General features: G+C 43.5%; 1 protein-coding gene across 3 annotated transcripts; it reads left to right on the forward strand.

Annotated features, from left to right (window-relative positions):
- The first annotated feature begins 809 nt into the window (after positions 1–809).
- Positions 810–13,863, forward strand: GREM1 (gremlin 1, DAN family BMP antagonist). 3 transcript variants are annotated; one of them, XM_066342548.1, is made up of 2 exons: positions 810–1,013; positions 9,961–13,863. In XM_066342548.1, the coding sequence occupies exon 2, from the start codon at positions 9,962–9,964 to the stop codon at positions 10,514–10,516; it is 555 nt and encodes a 184-aa protein (XP_066198645.1). In that variant the 5' UTR covers positions 810–1,013; position 9,961; the 3' UTR covers positions 10,517–13,863. The 3 variants fall into 3 exon arrangements, with proteins under 3 accessions (XP_066198645.1, XP_066198646.1, XP_066198647.1); XM_066342549.1 differs by lacking the exon at positions 810–1,013 and adding an exon at positions 1,123–1,608; XM_066342550.1 differs by lacking the exon at positions 810–1,013 and adding an exon at positions 2,786–2,886.
- The last annotated feature ends 7,772 nt before the right edge of the window (positions 13,864–21,635 follow it).

A 21,635-nucleotide genomic window follows, 5' to 3' on the forward strand; every position in this document is an offset into this window, starting at 1 on the left:
GTTTTGTCTTTAATTTCTGGGAAGTTATTTCCTTGTCTGGAGTTTTGTTCTCCTGATTTATTCCTCTTTAACACGTTACACAAAACCTCCTTCTCCTAGCGACTGTCTCTCCCTTTTTAAAATGGTTTAGGAATGGAAACCTTGACCTTTGAGGGTTCTTTTAGGTTCACTCTTCCCTCTCCCCCGTTATTCCTTTCTGCACAATCACAGCCGAGGATGGCAGGCCGGGAGAGGAGGGTGTCACGTTGGCGACAGGCTCCTGCTGGCGGCGGCGAGCCCGCCGGGGTTACCGGGGGCGCCGAGGTCAGCGCCTTCGAAGTTGGGGGCCTGGGGCAGAGCCGCGGAGACTGCTCAGCCAGAGCATCCCGCCGTCCCGTTCCCTCCACGGGAAAGGATCGCTTAATTTGTCACGATCTCACGGAGACCTTCCTCTTCCCACGGCGGTCTCCGCGACCGAGCCCGTCGCGGGGCGGACGCAGGCGAAGCGGAGTCGGGGAGAGAGAAGCCCAGGCCCGAGGCGGAGGAGGGCCGAGGGGCCGGGAGCCGGGGGGATTTCCTCCCCGTGCTTCCCCCTCCAACGGGAGCGGAAAATGTGATTTGCTGTGCATTCCAGGCGCGGTTCCCTGGGGTGACCTCTCCCAGCCGGCCGGGTCGGGGGGGAGCAGACAAAGAGGCGAGGCAGGGGGAGCGGGGACCCCGCGGGGCGGCAGGCGGGGTGCGGGGGGCGGGGGCGGCCCCGGGAGAGGGGGCGGACGGCGGGTCCCCGGCGGCGGCGGCGCCTGGCCAATGGAGAGGCGCGGCCCCGGGCGCCGCGCTCGGCCGCCGGCATTTAAACCGGAGACGGGGCGATGCCCCGCACTCGGTGCGCCCTCCGCGGACCGGGCGACCCAGTGCGCAGCGAGCGCGTTCCTCTCGGCCCGCTGACCCCGCGCCCAGCCCCGGCGGCTCGGGCCGCGGCCGCACACGCGCCACCCGTGGAGAGCGCCGGCTGCGACGACCCGCCGCGTTGACAGGTGAGCGCGGAGGCGCCGGCGCGGTGCGTGTGCGGGTGTGTCTGCGCGCGCGCAGAGGTTGCGGCGAGACTCGTGCGTTCGGCTCGGGGCGGACGCGCCGCCGCGCTCCGTGCGCCCAGGCCGAGGCCCTGCCTGCGGGTCCCTGGGGTGAACCCTGAAGTGCCGTCGCGGGGTCGTTCCCGCCAGGGTCGGGGCTGCTAGGACCTCACCTGGCGCGGTCTGCAGGGAAAGGCTGGGAAGAGGGTGTCAGGAGCCAGAGACGGCCCGGTGTTCCACGTCCTCCTCCCGGAGCCCCACTAACGCTCTCTGACGCGAGTGGCAGCTGCGGAGCCCGTCGCGCCCGCACGGCGAGTTCACAGGCCCCGCGGCCGCAGCGCGGGAGAGAGGGCGAGTGAGCGGGAGCAGTGGGCGCCGCAGGGACCCGCAGCTCGGCGGCGGACGGCGGGCACGTTAAACTGAGAGGGTCCCATGTGTTTGAGGAGGGGCGCTGGGACCGGGCTACGCCTCCGACGGGCGTCGGGGGTCCGGGAACGACCTGGCCGTGGGCTGGAAGGTCGGGAGAACCAGCGATCGGGTCCATTCGCTCATCCTCCAGGTGAGACGGAGACTCGCGCAAGAGCGGAGCCGCAGAGTTCAGCCGCAGCGGTTGCGGGAGGGTCGGGAGTCGGGACACCAGGTCCCGGACCCGGACTCCAGAGCCCTTAGTGCTCACACCGCACACACCCACGTGCTGGCTGCTCTCTCGTGGGCGCTCGGTTCCCTGTTTTAGGCTTCTCCACGTCCCACGCGCGCCTCAGCTGTGCCTCGGGCGTCTAGGAGTCGGGCAGCGACAACCCGCCGGGTCCCACTGACGCGGGCACCCTGTCGCTTGCGCCCTAGAGGCCCGGACCTCGTCTCGCTGCGCCTCGCTAGTCACGGACCACGCAGGACCGGCGGCGGGAGGCTGGTCTCCGGCTCCGGGGCCCACGTCCTCTCCTGTCCTCTCCCGCTCCCGGGTCACCCCGCTGATTTCTCCACAGCTCGAGGGGCGAGCCCCGGGGCAGCGGGGCTGTCACTTCATTAGCCGGTGTTGTCTGTAGGCTTTGGGCTTGGGAAGAACAGACGCACCCCCGCTCTGGGTTAGCATCGTCTTCGGACCCCAGCTCTTCGTTGGGGGCTCCCCAGCCTGGCGCTTCTCCGCGCGGACTTCAGTGAAGGTCCCGTGTACGGCGGGCGGTGGGGGTGCAGCCAGAAGTAACCAAGGTTCCGCAATGTATCCCTTCCTGCGCGCTCAGCGCTGGCCTGAACGGGCTCCCGGGTTCAACCCGGTGGCCGCCTTCTGCTCCCCTGCCGACTCCGAATCCCGGCTTTTTAAGACAGAAATATAACCTCAAAGTTAGGGGTTAAAATCTCTTCTTAAAACATGGTACAAGGGCAGAGGCGACCATTGGTAAGTAATTGGATCTCTTGCTGGAAAGAGCAAGATCTTAGCGGTGCGCTAGTCTATTTATGTTTGTCTTGGAGACGGTGCCAGGATGAAAGTTGATTAAACTAATCTATTATGTTAAGTGGGTCACCAGGGATTTAAACTGTCCCAGGGACCCCAGAGTAGTGGTTTCCTTCTGGCTGTACACACAAGTTAAATAAATAGCGGAGAAGAGGTTAAGATAACCCCGTCCCAGGGTGAGGAGTCTTCTTTCTCCCCAGGGCTTTCCAGCACCCCCTCCTTTTCTTCTTCTTCTTCTTTTCTTTTTCTTTCTTTCTTTTTTTTTTGGCTGGGGCGGGAAGGGGGGCATAAGGACTTGAAGGGGTGGATTTTTCAAAGCAATGAGGAGAAGATCTTAAGAAAGCTACAGGTTATCATCTCCTCTCTGGCACACCCAAGTCTACAACAGTAAGTAATTTGACTACTATCACTGGATAAATTGCACTCTCCAATGGTTAACTAATTATTTAAGGGTTCTTTAGATCTGAGTTGCTGTGTGTGTGTGTGTGTGTGTGTGTGTGTGTGTGTGTGTTTAACCCCCAGGTCATTTAGAAATCAAAGTCTTTTGTAAACTTTGTAATTTCACAGATTTCCTATTTTCTTAAAAGTCATGTTGAGTGAAATGTTTTGGCAACTCACAATCTATAGGAAATCCAATTTGGCTAGCAGTCTGTAGGTGAGTGGTTACACAAGGAAGAATAGAAAGCTATTAAGTCCTCACATCTCTGAATGAGAGCTGCTTGCCTGCCTTGTCTTTTAAACTGAAGCCCTCAGTCTTAATGTTTAAGTATTAAAAGTGATATAAATCCAAAAAATTTTATGTCACAGACCCCTTTCCCAAGAAATGATTGTCAACAGCAAAACTGTGGAGCACGTCCTAGAACAGACATTGAAGAAGGGGTAAACCTAATCCTTTTATAGAAGGGAAAGTGGGAGGAGGTAGGGAAGTGTCCACCAAAAGGCACAGATCAGGCAAGTGTTACCAGCCCATGTCATACATCTGCAAAGAATTTTCTTTCATTTTTAACCTATGCTCTTAGAAATGCAAAGTACAACAGTAATTCCTGGGACAAGGAATTTTCTTCACAGTGCACATGAAGCTACAAAAGAGATAATTATTTGAGTTTATGGTATTCTTCACATTTTATTGCATGAGAAATAAGTCCATGTGTCCCTTGTTAAATACTGTGGTGGGTATCCACAGAATAGTGGTTCAGGACATGTGTTTGGGCACTAGATAGAACTGGATTCAAACTTTGCTCTCCAATTTGGGAGCTGTGTAACCTTGGACAGATTCCTAACTTTTCTAAGTCTGGTAAAATAAAGACAACACTATCTACCTCATGTTTTGTTATAAAAAAGTAAATGATAAAATTTTCTCAGAATCTAGCATAATACCTGGCCCAGTAAGTGCTTAAAAATATAGGTGACTATTATTGTTCATGATAGTATTGAAAGGTAACATTCTATAGCACCAGTATTTATTATGAGGTGGTTCTGAAATTAAATCCTAAATCCCACTCACGCCAGGACCAACATACATCTTTCACTACAAAGGAGAACTGATAACTTGGCTGTCTCTCCATTGTACGACTCAGTGAACATTTAATATTTATTATTCTGATTATTTCCTGTTGGCCACAAGAATTGTATACATTCATTAACTTGACACACACACAAAATCTTCAGATGAGCTTAGAGCTCCTGAGATACTTAACTACCAGGTGGTCTTCTCCCTGTCTTATGTAATATTGGGCCCCAGCCTGATTTAGCCTGAATAAGGTTCAAAATAGAGAGGTTATGGTTAGGGTACTTGCAGCATGGAGAGAATGAGACTTTATGGTCTACTAGTTTGCCAACCACCAACTTTTCTTTTTGGTTCAACCTGTCTGAAAAAAAAAATCAAGCCAGTATATTCTTAAATTCTCTACTTAATTTGTAAAAGTTGACTATCATTTTTAAAAGTAAAGGTCAAAATAAAAGTACCCTTTGCCCTTCTCAAAGATTTCATCTTGAGACGTAGGAGTAGATTATTCTAAAATCTGGCCTGCACTTGGAGTATTTGCTGTTAGTTCTATTATTTTTTTTATGCTGAGAGAACACTTTGATGCCGTGCCTGTTAAATGTTTTTCTAAAACTATTTATCAGGAGGATTTGATCAGATGTTGAGGCACAGATATCTGGCTTGCTGACCGTTGTCTCTTCACTGTAATTCCCACTCAGCACTACATATAACTAATGACAAGCAGGTTGTTTGCTAAAATGAGAAAGATAACAAGATGAGGGTAGAAAGGAGCTTACCTAAAGTTTCCCAAAGACACCGAGAACATTGGAAAAGGTCACACATAGCATTTTTATTTTCGATTCCCCAGAATTAGATGATGTATTCATAGTCTTCTGAATACTGGAATAAATCACCATGCACAGGACAGAGGGGGAAGTCTGGTTTATCTTGTGTACAGATGTTTGCTCTTGATCACTAAGGGAAACCTGGAGGAAGGCATTAGCTAGAGAAGACCTGCTTTGAGAGGTTTTATTTCCTCTAGGACAAGTGGTTGGAAGACAGTGATAAAGGGGGAGAAAAGGTAAGGTTGGGACGGGTCTTGTTGGTGGGGACCAGTAGCAGAGAAAGCTCACCATGACAATATGATCACATTACTTGCAGGAGAAATGCATTAAGGAGAAATTGAGGCAGGGTTAAGAGAAGAATATTCCTGTAAGGGAAGATTAAGGGAGGTCTTTGTGGGGTTGTGATGCGCTCTGGATCCACGAGTTGCAGCTTTAATTTAATGATGTGAGTGGGTCATTCCATTTATGCAGCTTACCAAAAAGGTTTGCAGCTTTTTGTTGGACATAAGTGATCATTCCTAGGAACCTAAATGGGGATAAGCATTTGCGTTGAGTTGATAATGGGGCACTCTGCTAGGTGTTGATGTGGAAAAGAAAATCCTCAAGGATTTTACATCTTGATTTCCTCCATGTCTAGGATGTTTACAAAGAAAAAATTATTTGGTGGCCATACAAATGGGATTTCAGGAGCAAAATAGTCCTATATCCTTCAATGAGTCATCAAGACCAGGGTGGTGTGGAGAAATTGGGTGATTGACCACAATGACTTGGTTCCAGTTCTCATTATACTTCTCATCCCCCTCACCCTTACTTATGTGGAGTCCTTCAGAGCACTGTTCTTCTCCAAGAAGCTGAGATCTCTGTTGACTGAGATTCCAGAAGTTGGTTTTCGCTCCTCTCCAAATAACTAGTTAATAAAGTTTAAGAACTTCACAATTAATAAAGTTCAGAACTCACAATTAGTGCTGAAGCTCTTTGAAGAGCAGGCTTTTTGAACATGAAGAACCATTTCATAATATTTTCCACCTCTAGTAAATCTTATTTTGAGACAAATTTATTTTTCTTATAAAAAAAAACAAACCCAACAGCCTGCCATTCTAGACTCCTTTGGCTTATGGGGTACACATGCTCCCATAGGAAGAGGAAGTCTGTCCAAACAAAAACTGAAAACCACAGTTGACTAATTTGAGATTTACTGCTTTATTGTTGGTTCTTGCCATAATGAATTCAATGGCTTCACTTAGAAAATGAAATTCATAGCACTCCATGTGGGATCAGGTAAAAAGTAGTGAATATTTGGCGTTTTCTTAGAGAAGGGAAGGTTTTTTTTTTTTTTTGTTTTGTTTTTACAGAGACAGAGAGGGATAGATAGGGACAGACAGACAGAAACAGAGAGAGATGAGAAGCATCAATCATCAGTTTTTTGTCATAAACCTTAGTTGTTCATTGATTGCTATCTCATATGTGCCTTGACCGTGGGGCTACAGCAGACCAAGTAAGCCCTTGCTCAAGCCAGCAACCTTGGGTCCAAGCTGGTGGGCTTTGCTCAAACCAGATGAGCCCGCACTCAAGCTGGCGACCTTGGGGTCTTGAACCTGGGTCCTCCGCATCCCAGTCCGACGCTCTATCCACTGTGCCACCATCTGGTCAGGCAAGGAAGACAAGTATTAAGAAGCTCTCTAGACTGGAAGGAGTTTGCTATACTGAGGGTGAGAACAAAAAATTATGATTAGCTGAACTGCTCATTGGTGGGTGGGAAAGCGTTTAAAATGTAAAGAATGGAAGGTGTAAATCAATGTAGTCAGTAATAATTCATATAAAAGCACCTACTGTGTGTCAGGCACTGATGAGAGGGTGATAAGTAACCCCTCATGCCTCTCAGAGTAGGTCTTTATTTAATTAGGATGTAAAAATGCCAGGAAGGAAAAGCTGAGTACCAAGAAGGTCCTAAGTTGGTCTGCGGGTCTACAGTTTTAGAAAGAGGTTTGTGAGAGGGGATGGCCTCAGGGCGTGTACCTGTCATCTGCAGTCAACATACGTTTTCCATCAGTCTTAGATTTGCCTCTCTGACATGGGCTGTGATGTCTTGCTCTGGGAGGGCTGAATTGTCCTGAAGGGAAGAGGAAAGATCGAGGGTGCAGGCCTATGGCTGTCTAATATGCTGCTCTTTGAAATGGCAGAGACTATATTAGTTTAGAGCCTGGCCCTGAGCTGAATAAAAAGCAGATACTTGTGAAAGTTTCTCAAGTTCGCTGTATAGTATTTGCAGAGGAGACTGAACTGTCGTGGCTCAAGTTATCCTGGTCTCTGGAGAAAATCAGTACTGTTTTATAATTGGACTCTTCTCACGAGTGATTTTTTTAAAGACAAAACGAGGAAATTAATTTTTTGTTGTTGTTGAGGCAAAAAGGGCTCTGTTTAAAGAACAGGGATGTTGTAACATAAACTGACAAAAGCCAGGGAGTCTGCAGTCGGAGCAGAGAGCTAAATGTCACATTATCCGCTCCAAATTTGAACTTGCCCCAAAGTATTAGGTTCATGTGGGGAAGATGGTGCCATTTTAGGTTATTTTAAATGTAGTATTTAATTATCCTAATTTGACATTATCATTAGGGTTTCCTGGTCTTTACTTCCAGGGGCTGTCCCTTGGAGAATGCAGACTCCACACTGCTTTTTTCTTTGAAAGCAATCACTCTAGCTATTAGTACCCACATGTACAGTCCCTTGGGGGCTGTGATAAGGTCGTTATCAAATTGCACTTCGCGGCTTCACGGGTAACACTGGTGTTCGGAAGAGACCAGGGAAACGGGTGCTTCACAGTCTTGTCTTTAAGCTAAGAATAATGGTGGTGAAGCCCGGTGGTGAGGCCCGGGGTGGCCGGCAGGGCAGGGCAGAGCAGGGCAGGGGAAACGGCAGGGTTCAGGTCAGACTTGGTGTGATGGCCTGAGGAGGGAGGCTGCCCCAGTGGAAGAGAAAGTGCGTTCACATTTTAGTAAGTCGTTCTGTACATACCCGTGGTTGCACGTGCTCCAGGCCGTCCTACTCAAAGCGCGGTAGGAAGGAAGGCCCACTGAATCAGACACACCCCCAGGTGATTGCCTGCGCACTCAGGTTTGAGAAGCTCTGACCCAGGAGAATCTTAGTCGTGGCTGCTTCTCTCTGGCACTCTCCTTTTTAAAACTATGCTCCTCCTGCTCATCCTCCCCTTTTTCCTGTGTCAGCCCCTCCTTCCCCGCACACCCTGCTTCCGGAGCAGCCCTGCTGTCTCTGACTTACAGTCTTTACTCCGTTCACTTTTCTTCTCTCTTCATCCTTGCTTTACTCTTTATTATTTTTTCTGTTAGTTTTCCCTCTGCCTCCCCCCCCTTATTTAATTTTTTGCCATTATTTTTATATGCCATATCCATTTCTGATCCTAATCTAAATACAAATCCATCCTCAGTGATTTACTGTCATTAAAATAGTCAACATGTCTACAGCATTTATTAATGTGAATATTTGCACATACCTGTTCTCTTGTGGCTTTTTTCTACCTTCTAAATTTACACACACACATATAGACACACACACATGTGAATGACATATTTCACATTTGAAGGAGAAAAATGCATATCTTTGTGTAAAGAATGATATAATGAATATCTGTCCTCAGTTTAAAAATGAGAAGCAGTGAGGGGTCCAGGAGTCTTTATGAGTTATGAGATCTTTCTGGTAAAGTAATTCATTCTGTCTGCGGTGCTGTCATACATTTGGTTGGTTCTCAAATTGCTTTCACTTTTACATCAAATTTTATCTGAACAGTCTATCTGGGGAGCTTGAGGTAGGTGTAGCTTTACTTAAATGAAATCATTTATTGACAAGTTAAATGATTTTCCTCAGGTCAGATAGCCAAGTGTTGTCCCAGGGTTTCAGATAGAAACTCAGTAGACTTCTTGTCCAGTGCCTTTCTGTGAAGAATTCTCCCTCTGTCCCACGCTTCCGGGTCCCCCCACCAGTGTCCTTCCAGGGCCTGTGCACAGAGAACATCTCATAGGCATCTGTCCAACCGAACAAGGCACAGCTCGAAGCACCGAGGCCAGTGAAGGGGAAGGACTGGGAGATTTCCTGGCAGAGGAAGCCCTTGGGCAGTGAGGCTAATTTATCTTTGCTCTACAACGAGACAGAAAATAAGTTTCCCCAAAGAGGTGCAAGGTACTCTGGCATTGAGATAGTAGGAACTTACTAAATATTATTAAATTCAAAAATGAATGCAGGTAAATGACCAGAATACAAAATTGGATGCCATTGGTGTCAGAATCCAGGAAGAAAATCCATGGGAGCACATGTGACAAAGAGAGGAGCCCTGGTTGAGTTCAGATCTTGACTTGTTCAGTGTGTGACCTTGGGCAAGCTACCTCATGGCCTGCTGGTGAGGGAGATGATAGGAATAATAGTACCAATTCATAGAGATATTGGGAAAAGTAGGCGAAGTATATTTACATAAAATGCTTAACAAGGCCGTGATAAAAATGTTAGCTCCTATTCCGTGTACCACTTAACTGCAGGGATAACGGTGGGCAATTTTGTCCATGTGCCAACATCATAGAGTTCACAAACCCAGATAGTCTAGTCTACTGCACCCGTAGGCTATATGGTCTAGCTTATTGCTCCTAGGGTCTGAGCCTGCACGAAACAACATGAAATTAAATTAAGCACAAGAGAAAATGGTGCAAATTAAGACACATGGTAAACACAAGATGTGTGAGGCTGCTTTGCAGCAAAGTTTTTTTCATAAGTAGAAAGAGTATACTCTAAAACAAGATAAAAATACTGTAATAAATGCCTAGTAATATAGTCGTTTATTATCATTGCCAGTATTGTGTACTGTATTGTATATGCTGTGCTTTTGTATGACTGGCAGCACAATAGGTGTGTTTAAACCAGCATGTCATAAACTTGAGTAATGTATTGTGCTATGACATCACTAGGCAATGGGAATACTTTGGCTCCATTATAACCTTACAGGACCACTCTTTGTATCTGTGGTCTGTCATTGACCAAAATGTTGTTATGCAGTGCATGGCAATATTAATGTTTTAATTCATTAACTTTTCAATTTTTCATGACTTTTCTCTCTGTGTTTCCTTCCTTTAGCATGAGCCGCACCGCCTACGCAGTGGGAGCCCTGCTTCTCCTCTTGGGGACCCTGCTGCCAGCTGCTGAAGGAAAAAAGAATGGGTCCCAAGGTGCCATTCCCCCGCCAGACAAGGCCCAGCACAATGACTCTGAGCAGACTCAGTCTCCGCAGCAGCCTGGCTCCAGGAACCGGGGGCGGGGCCAAGGGCGAGGCACTGCCATGCCCGGGGAGGAGGTGCTGGAGTCCAGCCAGGAGGCCCTGCATGTGACCGAGCGCAAATACCTGAAGCGAGACTGGTGCAAAACCCAGCCACTCAAGCAGACCATCCACGAGGAGGGCTGCAACAGCCGCACCATCATCAACCGCTTCTGCTATGGCCAGTGCAACTCCTTCTACATCCCCAGGCACATCCGCAAGGAGGAAGGCTCCTTCCAGTCCTGCTCCTTCTGCAAGCCCAAGAAATTCACCACCATGATGGTCACACTCAACTGTCCCGAACTACAGCCACCCACCAAGAAGAAGAGGGTGACACGTGTGAAGCAGTGTCGTTGCATCTCCATCGATTTGGATTAAGCCAGGACCCCCCCCCCCCCCACCTGTCCTAGGGATGCAGCCCCAGGCAGGCCCAGAGCCAGACCTAAAACAACCTGATTCAAACTTGGCTTGAACCCAGAGGCAAGAAGACCCACCGGCTGCCTCCTGACAGGCACCTGCTTGTACGTAGTTTGTGTGTGTGAGTGAGCATGGGTGCCTGTGGCTGTTCACAGACACCAGGGGAAACATCTCCGCCAGAGGGCACTTCCTGTTACCTAAATGAATCGTCTGCCTCCTGCGGAGATGGCACAGAAAGCCCATACCACTCCAGGCACATTCAAAGGGGCCGGGCTGAGCCGTGTTTCTGCCTATGTCTTCCCTGTGCCCTGCTGGGGACAGAACTGCCCCTTAGAGTGAATGTTAGTGGGAGAGGCTACCCTGAGCGCGGGAGACCTGTTTTAGTGCTGTATTCAACTTGGAAAAGTTTTTCAACCTGTGCTTGCTTCCTGCCTTTCTCCTCCCTTCCATAGTCAACCCCTTCTTAGGATCTCAGTGACTATTTCAGCCTATTTGCCACTCACTCAACCATGCATATAAATGTTTCCCATTTTTGGAAGACCCTTCAGATTCTGGGGGAGGTTGGTGGGGACAAGGGCAAGAAGGATAGAGGAGTGAGAGAAGAGAGGGAATGAATATGAGGACCAGTTGGGTCCAGCAAAATTCATTAGGAGACATGCAGGGTCCTGGAAGGCCAACCCCCAAATACGGTGAGACTTATGCATTAGAAAGTTTTTTTCCTGGTATGTAACAGCACCCAAGAGAACAGAGGAGAAATGAAATTGCAAAAAATAAAATCATTCACGTTGGCTGTCACTCTGATTTGCTGAAACGAGTTGGAACCGAGTACTGAACTTAAAACATAAATACTGACCACTCCTACTTTCAGAACCATGTGAACGAGCACCCCAAACAGCTCCTCCCTGCTTTGCCTCTCCAGTGGACAGTAGATGTAGTTCAGAACCCCTACACAGGGATAGAAAGAGAACCCACATCTCCCAAGCAAAAGGTCCTGATTTCTTTTGCTTGGTTAGAATCACCTCTTTCCCAGCTCACTGTTTCTGTGCAAAGCTTCCGAAAGCCACACCCTGTGTTATAAAGCCCCTGCCTCTGCTGAGTGTACTTGACAGTGAAGAACCAGGCTGAGAGAACTTAGGGCCTGCTCTGTTTAAGCTAGAAGTATATTTGGGGTCTTTTTGTTTTAGTCATTGAGTTTAGTTGAATGACTGAGGGGATATGACCTCCCCTTCTTCCTTTGTCTCCTAGGGTCTGGGGGAAAGGGCAGGGTAAGAAATCAGAGCATTTGGATTCATTAGATTCTTCCCTGTTGCTGGTGGGATTCATGTAACATTGTAACTCTTCAGAACCTCCTGGTAGAGGCTGTCCTTTGATTAAACTTGGGCTACTTGCAATACCTACTTAGGATTTATTTAATGGCCAAAGTGTGTGGGTGAACTTTTCTACATTTTGGGTTCACTAACCTGTTCTCTTCAAACCTGAGGTTTTATATGTAAACTGTACCCACCTTCCCTCCTGAACATTTTTTTTGCTGGTATCGTCTCGGCCTCACCAGCCAAGTCATATGTAACATGGGAAATAGTTATCGTAGACTTGTGTTTCAGTTGCCATCAAGGCTCCAGCATTCAAAGACCCATTGCAACTAAAGAGGTGATTTTTATTTTGTTTTTGTTTAGGTTCAGTGTTCTCGCATCTAACAACTAAACAGGAACTGTACCGTGAGACAGAAGTTATTTTGAACACCCAAAATATTGGGTTTTATTTTAAAACTTTGGAACTCACTACTGATGATCCTACTATACATAGTCTGTGCATTTTGTATACACTGTATGCCCCTGCCCTAAATCTGTCTATCATCCACATCCTCCAGCAATAAAGCACAGAATGGAGTTAATTAAGCACGCAAATGCTAAGTCCAGAACTCTGCGGGGGCGGGGAGAAGGAGAGAATGGGGAAGGAACTGAAAATGTAAAACCACACTAGAGAGGAAAAGTGATGTTAAGAACCAGCAGACACTGAATTTCTCTTGTTTTAACTCTGCTGCAAGCACACAGTTGTGTTGAAAAGAGATGACTTAAGTTGGCAGCAGTAATATTCTTTTAGTAGCTCATACCACAGTCTTGCATGTAAGTTGAATTTGGCTGAAGTAAAGAGAATTTCCTCAAACTGAACTTCACTGGAATAATCAGCATAACTGCCCTAAAAACACAGCACCAGCAGAGAGGGAACCCTCTGCTCTCCTTACTGTGCCTGTATTAAGGCTAGCCCAAGTACGGTGTGTCTTCCAACATTTATTGAAAGTGCCGTATCTGTTACATACAGGATTGGAGTCACTGATGATGTAACGATGTGTTTTTTTCATTACTATAGAATTTTTTTAAAATGGCAAGATCTTTGCTATCTTGATCTTACCTGTTAAAATAATGCCAAACACCAAATATGAAGTTTATGATGTTTTTGACATTGTTTTGACATTGAATGAAAAAAACGCATGTCCTGCAAGTATTTTTTTATTTGTTTGGTTTGATTTTTGCTATTGTAGTTCTTCAAAGTTCAAAATGTAAGTGAAAAATCTAGAGGAAAGGATAATTTCCACTGTGTGGAATGTGAATAGTTAAACAAAAAGTTATGGTTATTTAATGTAATTATTAATTCAGATCCTTTGGTCACTGTGATTTCAAGCATGATTTTTTTCTCCTTTATTTGACTTCATTTGAGTTGAGCAAAGAGGTTGCCACATTGTCTGCTGTTGGAGGCTTTTATCGGGTCCGGGGAACTAAGAGAATCTTGAATATCTGAAGACACATTACAAAGTCAAGACCTGAGCTTTTATTTTATTTTTAATTAAATGTTCCTTAAAGGTTAACATTTCTGAGGCAATATTAAGAATAATTTTAAATGTTATTTTGGAAGACTTATGACATGTGTGTACAAACAAATAGCAGATGATAGTGAATAGTTCACAGGTTCTTTTAAGGAGAAAATCTAAAATGAAAAATGTATGTGCAGAACATTTATAAGTGACAAGTTCATGCTTAAGAGTAAAAGTAGTTCTATTGATTTGTCATTCTCAAGATATTTAATATCAACTGCATTGTGTATTATGTCTGCTTTAATCATTTAAAAACAGCAGAAGATTATATAGATTATGATTGAGGTACTTTGCTGTGAATGAGGATGAGAAGGGATTTGATAGTGTCAGAAAAGTTAATTTGGTTTAAAGCAAAGTTTTATGAATCTGTAACTAGAATGTAATTTCACCCAAATTATGTTCTATATAACCTTTCCTGAAGAGCAATCAATAAATCGAACCTCTTCTCTGTGTGTATGTTTGTGTGTTTAACTGGAAGTGTTCACAGGGAGAGGTGGTGGAAGGAGTCACTTATCCCCCTTCCTGGAGGGAGATAGGAAAACAATTAGATCTCTTGTGACCTCACAGGGAATTTATTTCCTGCACCTAGACCTTCCAGTCCCCACTTGATGCCAATGGGATACCCCAGGCTGTGGCAGTTAGAGGCAGGGGAAGCTGATGTGCAACGGGAAGCACCAACCTCTTCCCCAGAACTAGAAAGAAGAGTTAGAAAGGGGTTATGAGAAGCCTTCAGATAATGGAAGAGTTGTCACAGAAATGGTAATAGCTTTATTTCAAGGTCTTCAAGGGAAACATGGTAGAAGGATTTGGGGCTCAATAGAAGGAAAAGCTTTCTAATGATGGGAGTGAGTGAGCAATGCAGTGAGCTGCCATAAAATGGGGCCCACCCTGCCCTTGGAAATCATAAGCCACATAAATCAGATATCTTTGTCCAGAAAAGTCACTAAGCAAAGAAACAACAACAGACAGCAGCCACAACAAATCCTTGGCAGGGAAAGAAAAACTTGATTTCAAAAGTTGCCGCATTACGTATTTAAAATATCCAGTTTCAGCAAAAAAATGACAAGTCATGCAAAGAAACAAGAAAATATGGCCCACATCCAGAAAACAAGTGAACAAAAAACAACTGTACCTTGGGAAGCCCAGACACAGGACTTATTAGACAAAAATTTAAATCAACTTTTTCAATATTTGAGAGCTAAGGAAAACCATTCTAAAGAACTTAAGAAAAATAAGAGAATGAAATCTCTTCAAATTCTGAATACAAATAGAGAAATAAAAATTATTTTAAAAAAAACAAGTAGAAATTGTGATACTGAAAAGTACAACAAATGAAAATTTTACTAGAGGGGCTGAACAACAGATTAGAGCAGGCAGAAGAAAATTGAGAAACCTTTACCTAGACTAATAAGGGAGTGGGGGGTGAGGAGGAAAAGAAGACTACTAAAATCAGGAATGAAAGAGGGTACATTACTATGGACCTTATAGAGAAAAAAGGTATAATAAGGGAATACTATGAACAACTATGACAAAAGTAAGTTAGATGAACATATTCCTAATGTAACAAAAAGTCTAATTCCATTTTGTCACGTTTGACTCCTAACATCTTTTAAACCTCATTCCTTTCTCTTTCCCTTCTGCTGCACATCTGGGCAAACTGACAACAGGTTCTCCCTTATTTTGCGCTGCTGGGATGATCAAGCCATCCAATGGCCTGTCTGCATGTGAAAGCCCTCATCCCAGCCTTACTGTTCAACCACCATAAAAACTCTTAGCCGGTCTCCTTTCCCTGCTCTCAGACCAGGTTGGGAGCCCTGCCCAGCTGTCCACAGAAAGCCTTGTATATGAATAATAGAACTTTTCATACACCCCTGGTGTGTGTATGTGGCATCATCAGTCTTGACATCTGAACCAAACCTTGCATAAGGGTCCACTCTATTTATGAAGGTGTCTACAACACCTAGAAACATAAAATTACTAGAATCACTCAAGAAAAAATAGATGTTTAAGTAGATAGTTGAATATTGACTCACTAATGAAGAGATTGAGTTGGCAACAAAAAAATTTCCAAAAAGAAAAGCCCAAGACCAGATGGCTTCACTGGTGAATTAAACCAAATAGTTAAAGAATTAATAACAAGTCTTCACAACCTCTTCCAAAAAGAAAAAAAAAAAAAAAAAAAGGAAGAAAACAAAAAACAGAAAAGAAGGGAACACTTTCTTCTCCATCCTATGAGACCAATGTTACTTTGCTACTAAAACCAGACAAATACATCACAAAATAAAACTGCAGACAAATATTTCTTATGAATATAGATGTAAAATTTTCAAAAAAAAATGAGGTAACTGAATTCAGCAATACATAAAAAGGATTATACACCATAACTTTGTGGGATTTGCCCCAGGAAAGTAAGGCTGGTTTAATCATCAATCAGTGTAATAATACACCATATTAGTAAAGGACAAAAACCACACAATCATGCGAAAAATCACTTGACAAAATCCAACACCCTTTTGTGATAAAATCACTCAACACACTAAGAATATAAGGGAATTCTGATAAAAGACCTGATAACAGACATCTATGAAAAACCCACAGCTAACATTACTTCAGGGTGAAAGATTAAAAGCTTTTCCCCTCAGGGTATCTGCTTTCACCACTTTTTTTCAACATTGTACTGAAGGTCTAGCCAGGGTAGTTAGTCAAGAAAGGAAAAAAGAACTCATCCAGATTGGAAAGGAAGAAGTAAAACTATTTCTGTTTTCAGATGACATAATCTTGTATGTCGGAATCCTAAGGAATCCACAAAAGAAGTATGAGAGCTGTCATAGTCCATTCAGGCTACTATAATGAAATATCATAGACCAGGCAGTTTATTGAAAACAAACATTTATTTCTTACAGTTTCAGAGGCTGGAAATCCAAGACCAGGGTGTCAACATGGTCAAGTGAAAATTTGCTGCCAGGTCTGGAGCCTTTTTTATAAGGAATTAATTATTTTTGAGGGTTTTTACCCTCTTGACTTAGGCACCTCCCAAAGGGCCCACCTACTAATGCCATTACCTATGGAGGTTAGGATTTTAACATATGAATTGGGGGAGGGGGAGGACACAAATATTTGGACCATAGCAAGAGCCAATAAATGAGTTTAGCAAGGTCTTAGCAAGATCTAGATACAAAAATTAATTGTATTCTATACAATACCAATGAAACTTAAAACTAAAATTAAGAAAATAATTCTATTTGCAACAACATCAAAAAGAATAAAATGCATAGGAATAAATTTACATATATATTAGATTTTATTTATTTTAGAGAGGTGAGAGAGAAAGAGAGAAGGGGGAGGAGCAGGAAGTATCAATTCCCATATGTGCCTTGACCAGGCAAGCCCAGGGTTTCGAACTGGCAACCTCAGCATTCCAGGTTGACACTTTATCCACTGCGCCACCACAGGTCAGGTGGAATAAATTTTAAAAAGGAAGTACAAGACTTGTACATAGAAAGCTACAAACATTGTTAAAAATATTAAACAGCTAAATAAATAGAAATACATTCTGTGTTTATGGATTAGAAGAATGAATATTGCTCTGCAGATTCAACACAATCTCTAGCAAAATCTTCACTGGTTTCTTTGCAGAAATGGACAAGCTAATCCTAACATTTATATGAAAATGCAAGTGACCCAGAATAGCCAAAACAATCTTGGAAAAGAAGTACTAAGTTAGAGGGCTCGCACTTCCCGGTTTCAAAACTTAACAACAAACAATTGTTACAAGGCAAATACCCTTTGAACTACGTACCACTAAGAATTTTTCCAGCCTCTTTAGAGGTTCTTCCTATGATTTATCTCCATTTTAACCTTTTTCATACTACAATAATAATAACTCTCAATTTTATAGTAATTTCTTCTTTGCACATAGTTTGATTACTAAAGTGTAATTCCCTCAACTCAACACTTTAGTTTGATTGCAAGCAGTTTAAGCAAGAAAAGGTAAAGTCCTGAATTAAGGCAACCCTAAACCGTTCCTATGATCCTGATGGTGAGTACCAAGGTATCAGTGTCCACTTCCTCCTGTTGCACCAACAAGTGTACTGGGCAGAAGGTTAAAATAACTGGATATTTCAAAGTATTTTAAACAACTATTTTGTTCTTCATTATTATAATAAAGCTTAGATTCTAATGCTCACAAAAAGATTCTTGCATCTTCTAGGTTTATGATTAAAATCACTTTTTCTCTTCTGTTTATCTATCATCAGCACATACAGCATTAGTCCATTAGTCCATTGGAAATGAACTTCAGGGCCTTTCAGACATTCCACAAGTGCGCAGGTGAATTCCTTGAATGTAGGTTAATTACTACGCACAGTGATAGCAGAAGTTAAATATGGGAAATAAATGTCTACTGTTTTTGACTTCTTGCATCTCCTCTTTAAATTACTTTTTGTTCCAGAGCAACTCTTCCCTCAGTCTATGTGGTGCCATCAGGCTTCTCATTACTGTACCTTTCATTCTTGCTCCCTCTCTAGGGATAGGGGTGGCATTAGACCACATTGGAAAGTGAGAAGACTTGGCCACCATGACTGATTTTAGAAACAGGCTTGAACAACCTGGATGAATAAGAATCTTCCTTAAAATTTGAATATGGAGACCGGGATAAACAAGATCTTTTTCCTGTGCTAGGATCACAAGTTATAATACTCCTACAGACCAAAGTCTGATGACAGCTATCTTTCCCAGGTAAAAGGATGAAATTGTCGGAAGAATGAAGTCTCTACACACAGAAAAATAGAGCCAAAAGATGGACTAAGTATCTTGATGAAAGATCTTTTTCCCCCTGGATGAAGCTATACTGGAAGTCAGGCCAATCTCTGAGTCATCCTGTATTAGTTATATATTGCTTTATAACAAATTCTGCCAAAATTTAGTAGCTTAAAACAGCAAACATTTATTATTTCACACATTTTCTGATAGAGATCTGGGAGTAACTAAATCAGGCAGTTCTGGCTCAGAATCTGTCATGAGTTTGCAGGGCTGCTGATATCTGAAGTCTTGACTGAGGCTGGAGAATACCCTTCTAATATGGCTCATTCACATGGCTGTTGGCTAGAGGCCTCAGTTCCTCGCAACATGGTAACTGGCTTTCTCCACAGTGAGCAATTCAAGGAAAAGCAAGGAGGAAGCCACAGTACCTTTTATGACTGAGTTTCCAAAAATCACACAACAAATGGAATTCCCCTTTATTCCATTTGTTAGAAGCAAGTCACTAAGCTTGCTTATATTCCAGAGGAGGGTTTTCTTCATTGACTTGAGAGGGAGAGAGAAGCATCAATGTGTTGTTTCACTTAGTTGTTCCATTTAGTTGTGCACTCATTGATTGCTTCTGGGATGGGCTTTGACTGGGGATCGAACTGCGACCTCGGCACACTTATCCTCTGAGCAGCCTGGCCAGGGTCAAGAGTAGGGCTTTTAGGCTTCACCTTTTGAAAGAAGAAGTATCAAAGAACTTGTGGTCATATTTTAAAATAACACACTCTTAGTTACATGAATCAATAAATTCAATTTTTTAGCTTAGTTTGTATTTATTGGGTTTCTGTCACTCAGGACCCAAAGAATGTTCTAGTTGTGTCACTAAGAAAGTTTTAGATGTTATTGTTTATTGCTTTTATTGTAGTGAATGGTATCTTATGATCATGCAGAATGAGAAGTGCTACTTGCATCGTCCTATATCTGCATCACCTGTGGCAACAAAACTGGTTCTACAGAAGGAAGGAGCTCAATGTATCGCAGAAAGAACTTATCTTCCAGCAGAGCCAGAGCATCTAAAGGGATCTATTGTAGAAGTAGATGCTGAAAGGGCAAGAGGCCACACAAAGTAATTCATAAACACAGGGGTGAGAAAAAAGCACATTAAAGGCTTATATGAAAAACATCAGTCTCTTGTCCCTTGTCTCTCCACAGTCTCATTCTTTAGGGTCAAGCCTCTTCAATTATTTTTGCCTGTTTCTTTTGACATTGCTGAAGGTTCGACTGGGGTCAATGCCCAAAATGACTCACTCACATGGTGGCAGTGGATGCTGGCAACAGCTGGACGCTCAGTTTCAAGTGGTCTCTTCACATGTCTCAGGCTTCTGAGAGCACAGTGGTTGAGTTCCAAGAGGAAGTGTTCCAAGAAGAAGAAGATAAAAGCAGTCAGTTTCTTAAGACTGGGCCTGAAAACCTACACAGTGTTACTTCCACCATATTTAATTGGTCAAAGCCATCGAAACTTGCCCAGAGTCAAGCGAGTGAATATCCTCACCTCTTGATGAGAGAAGTGTCAAATAATTTGTAGCCATCATTAATCTACCACATCTGACTCACAGGCTGGAAGAAGGGACATGGGAGTTCAGCTGTCCTATATGCAAACATGAACTCAGTCTCCTAGTGTTCAGTTTTGCAGCTCACTGTGACATCTGTCGTCTGCTGCACTCGCCTCCCAGCCCTGACTCTCTTAGGATTCTTAATTCAGTTTGAAGTGCCTTTCATTGTACTGTCAAGGGTCCCTCTTCTGTCTGCCACCTCTGAAACTACTTACTGAAATCAGTCAATTGTCTCTTCTTTTCTAATTCTTTGTCCTTGTATGTTTATACTTGTAAAAGTTCTTACTTTTATTTTCATGGAGTTTCACAAGAAAAAAAGACAGACAAATATATATAGTGTATTTATCTGGGCCCAACAAAAATGTATGCCCATTGTTACTTGATAACAACTTGATTTTGTAGAGTGCTTTAAAATAAAAAATGCATTTTTTGTATGCATCATTTTACTTGATCTTCATTAATTTGGAAAGAAAGGCAGGACAGGCATTTAAATGGTCTTCATTTTAGAAGTGAACAAGCCGAAATCAGAGACATAAAATGATTTGTACAATGTTGCGTGAGTGATTTCCTTTCTATTAAATCCTCTAGGGAAAGGTTCTGGAATAAAGTCTAAAGGTGACAAGGAGAAAACAAAAAACAAAACAAAATCTGTTTAGTTTTGTTGGGTTTTTTTAAGGGGAAGATGCAAAACTTTATGGAATTCTGAAAAACTATAATTTGTATAGCATTGGAGCACCCAATTCAGAATTTGGGATTTTTATATAAATGTGCAATCGTGGGGGGCGGATCAGGAACTTACTAGTAAGAAAGTAAGAAGACATGGATGACTTAGCTCAGCCTCCTACTTCAGGCCACACTGCTCATCCTATTCACTTGATCCACATGGTGGGATGTGAGAATTCCCACATCCCTTTGCAGGAGCCCATTTTGGCTGTTCTTATAGTAGTGACTGAGTTTCAAAGAGGAAGACCTATAATGTCCCCCAGGCATACTACAAAGGAAATATAAGTCATCAGATAGTTGGATTTGGATCTGGGCCAGGATAACTCGACTCTCCTTGTGGAAGGTGCCATGGGATCTACAGTGATGGCAGGTGATGGAAGAAGCGAGTTCCCTCAGCTTTATGTCTTGTCTAAAAGATGATAACCACGCTAATAAATTTAGTGCCACATTCTTTACAGTGTGCTCATCCGACCCTTAAAATAAAGCCATAAACCATAATGGGGTCCATGATGCTTTCAATGATTAGACATTCATTTCTGCTCTCCATTTTTATTTCTCTTCTGCCAAAAGGTGGCTTTATTGATGTGCTTTCAGGAGGCATGGGAGAGGGCAGTGGTTGGATAAAGAAGGCCCAGATTTTAGAGCTCTGAGAAAAATTATGTCTATCAAAATAAAACCCAGGTTCCCTAAAGGGAAAAACATAGCATTTTTGTCATTGTAGCCACAATAAATACATAGCCCTGTCATAACGAACAGAGCCTGTTTGGGAGTTTTCAGAGCCATAAGCTATTTTATGTTATCAATATGCTAATTAAGGAAGCATTAAGTTTTTGTTATGGTAGCTGATAGTTAGGATATGTACAACCCCACCTCTCAGGCTGTTTTGAAAGTAGGAAGGCATCTAGTAAAGAGTTTATGGGATGTGGCACTGAACCCCAGAGAGAGACTGAGTTTGTAAAGAAAAAAGGTAAAAGAGTAGAAGTTGGTGTTAAAGAAGATACGTTATTTGGGTCTCTTGCCCTGATACACAACACTGAAAACAGGACTTTCCAGTTGTTCCAAGCAAGGCTGGAAGGATTAATTTCTTTGCTCTTGGTTCTCGCTCTCTCTATTTTTTAATTAAGAATTA

Source organism: Saccopteryx leptura, chromosome 6 (assembly GCF_036850995.1).
Source record: "Saccopteryx leptura isolate mSacLep1 chromosome 6, mSacLep1_pri_phased_curated, whole genome shotgun sequence".
Classification (NCBI taxonomy): Eukaryota; Metazoa; Chordata; class Mammalia; order Chiroptera; family Emballonuridae; genus Saccopteryx; species Saccopteryx leptura.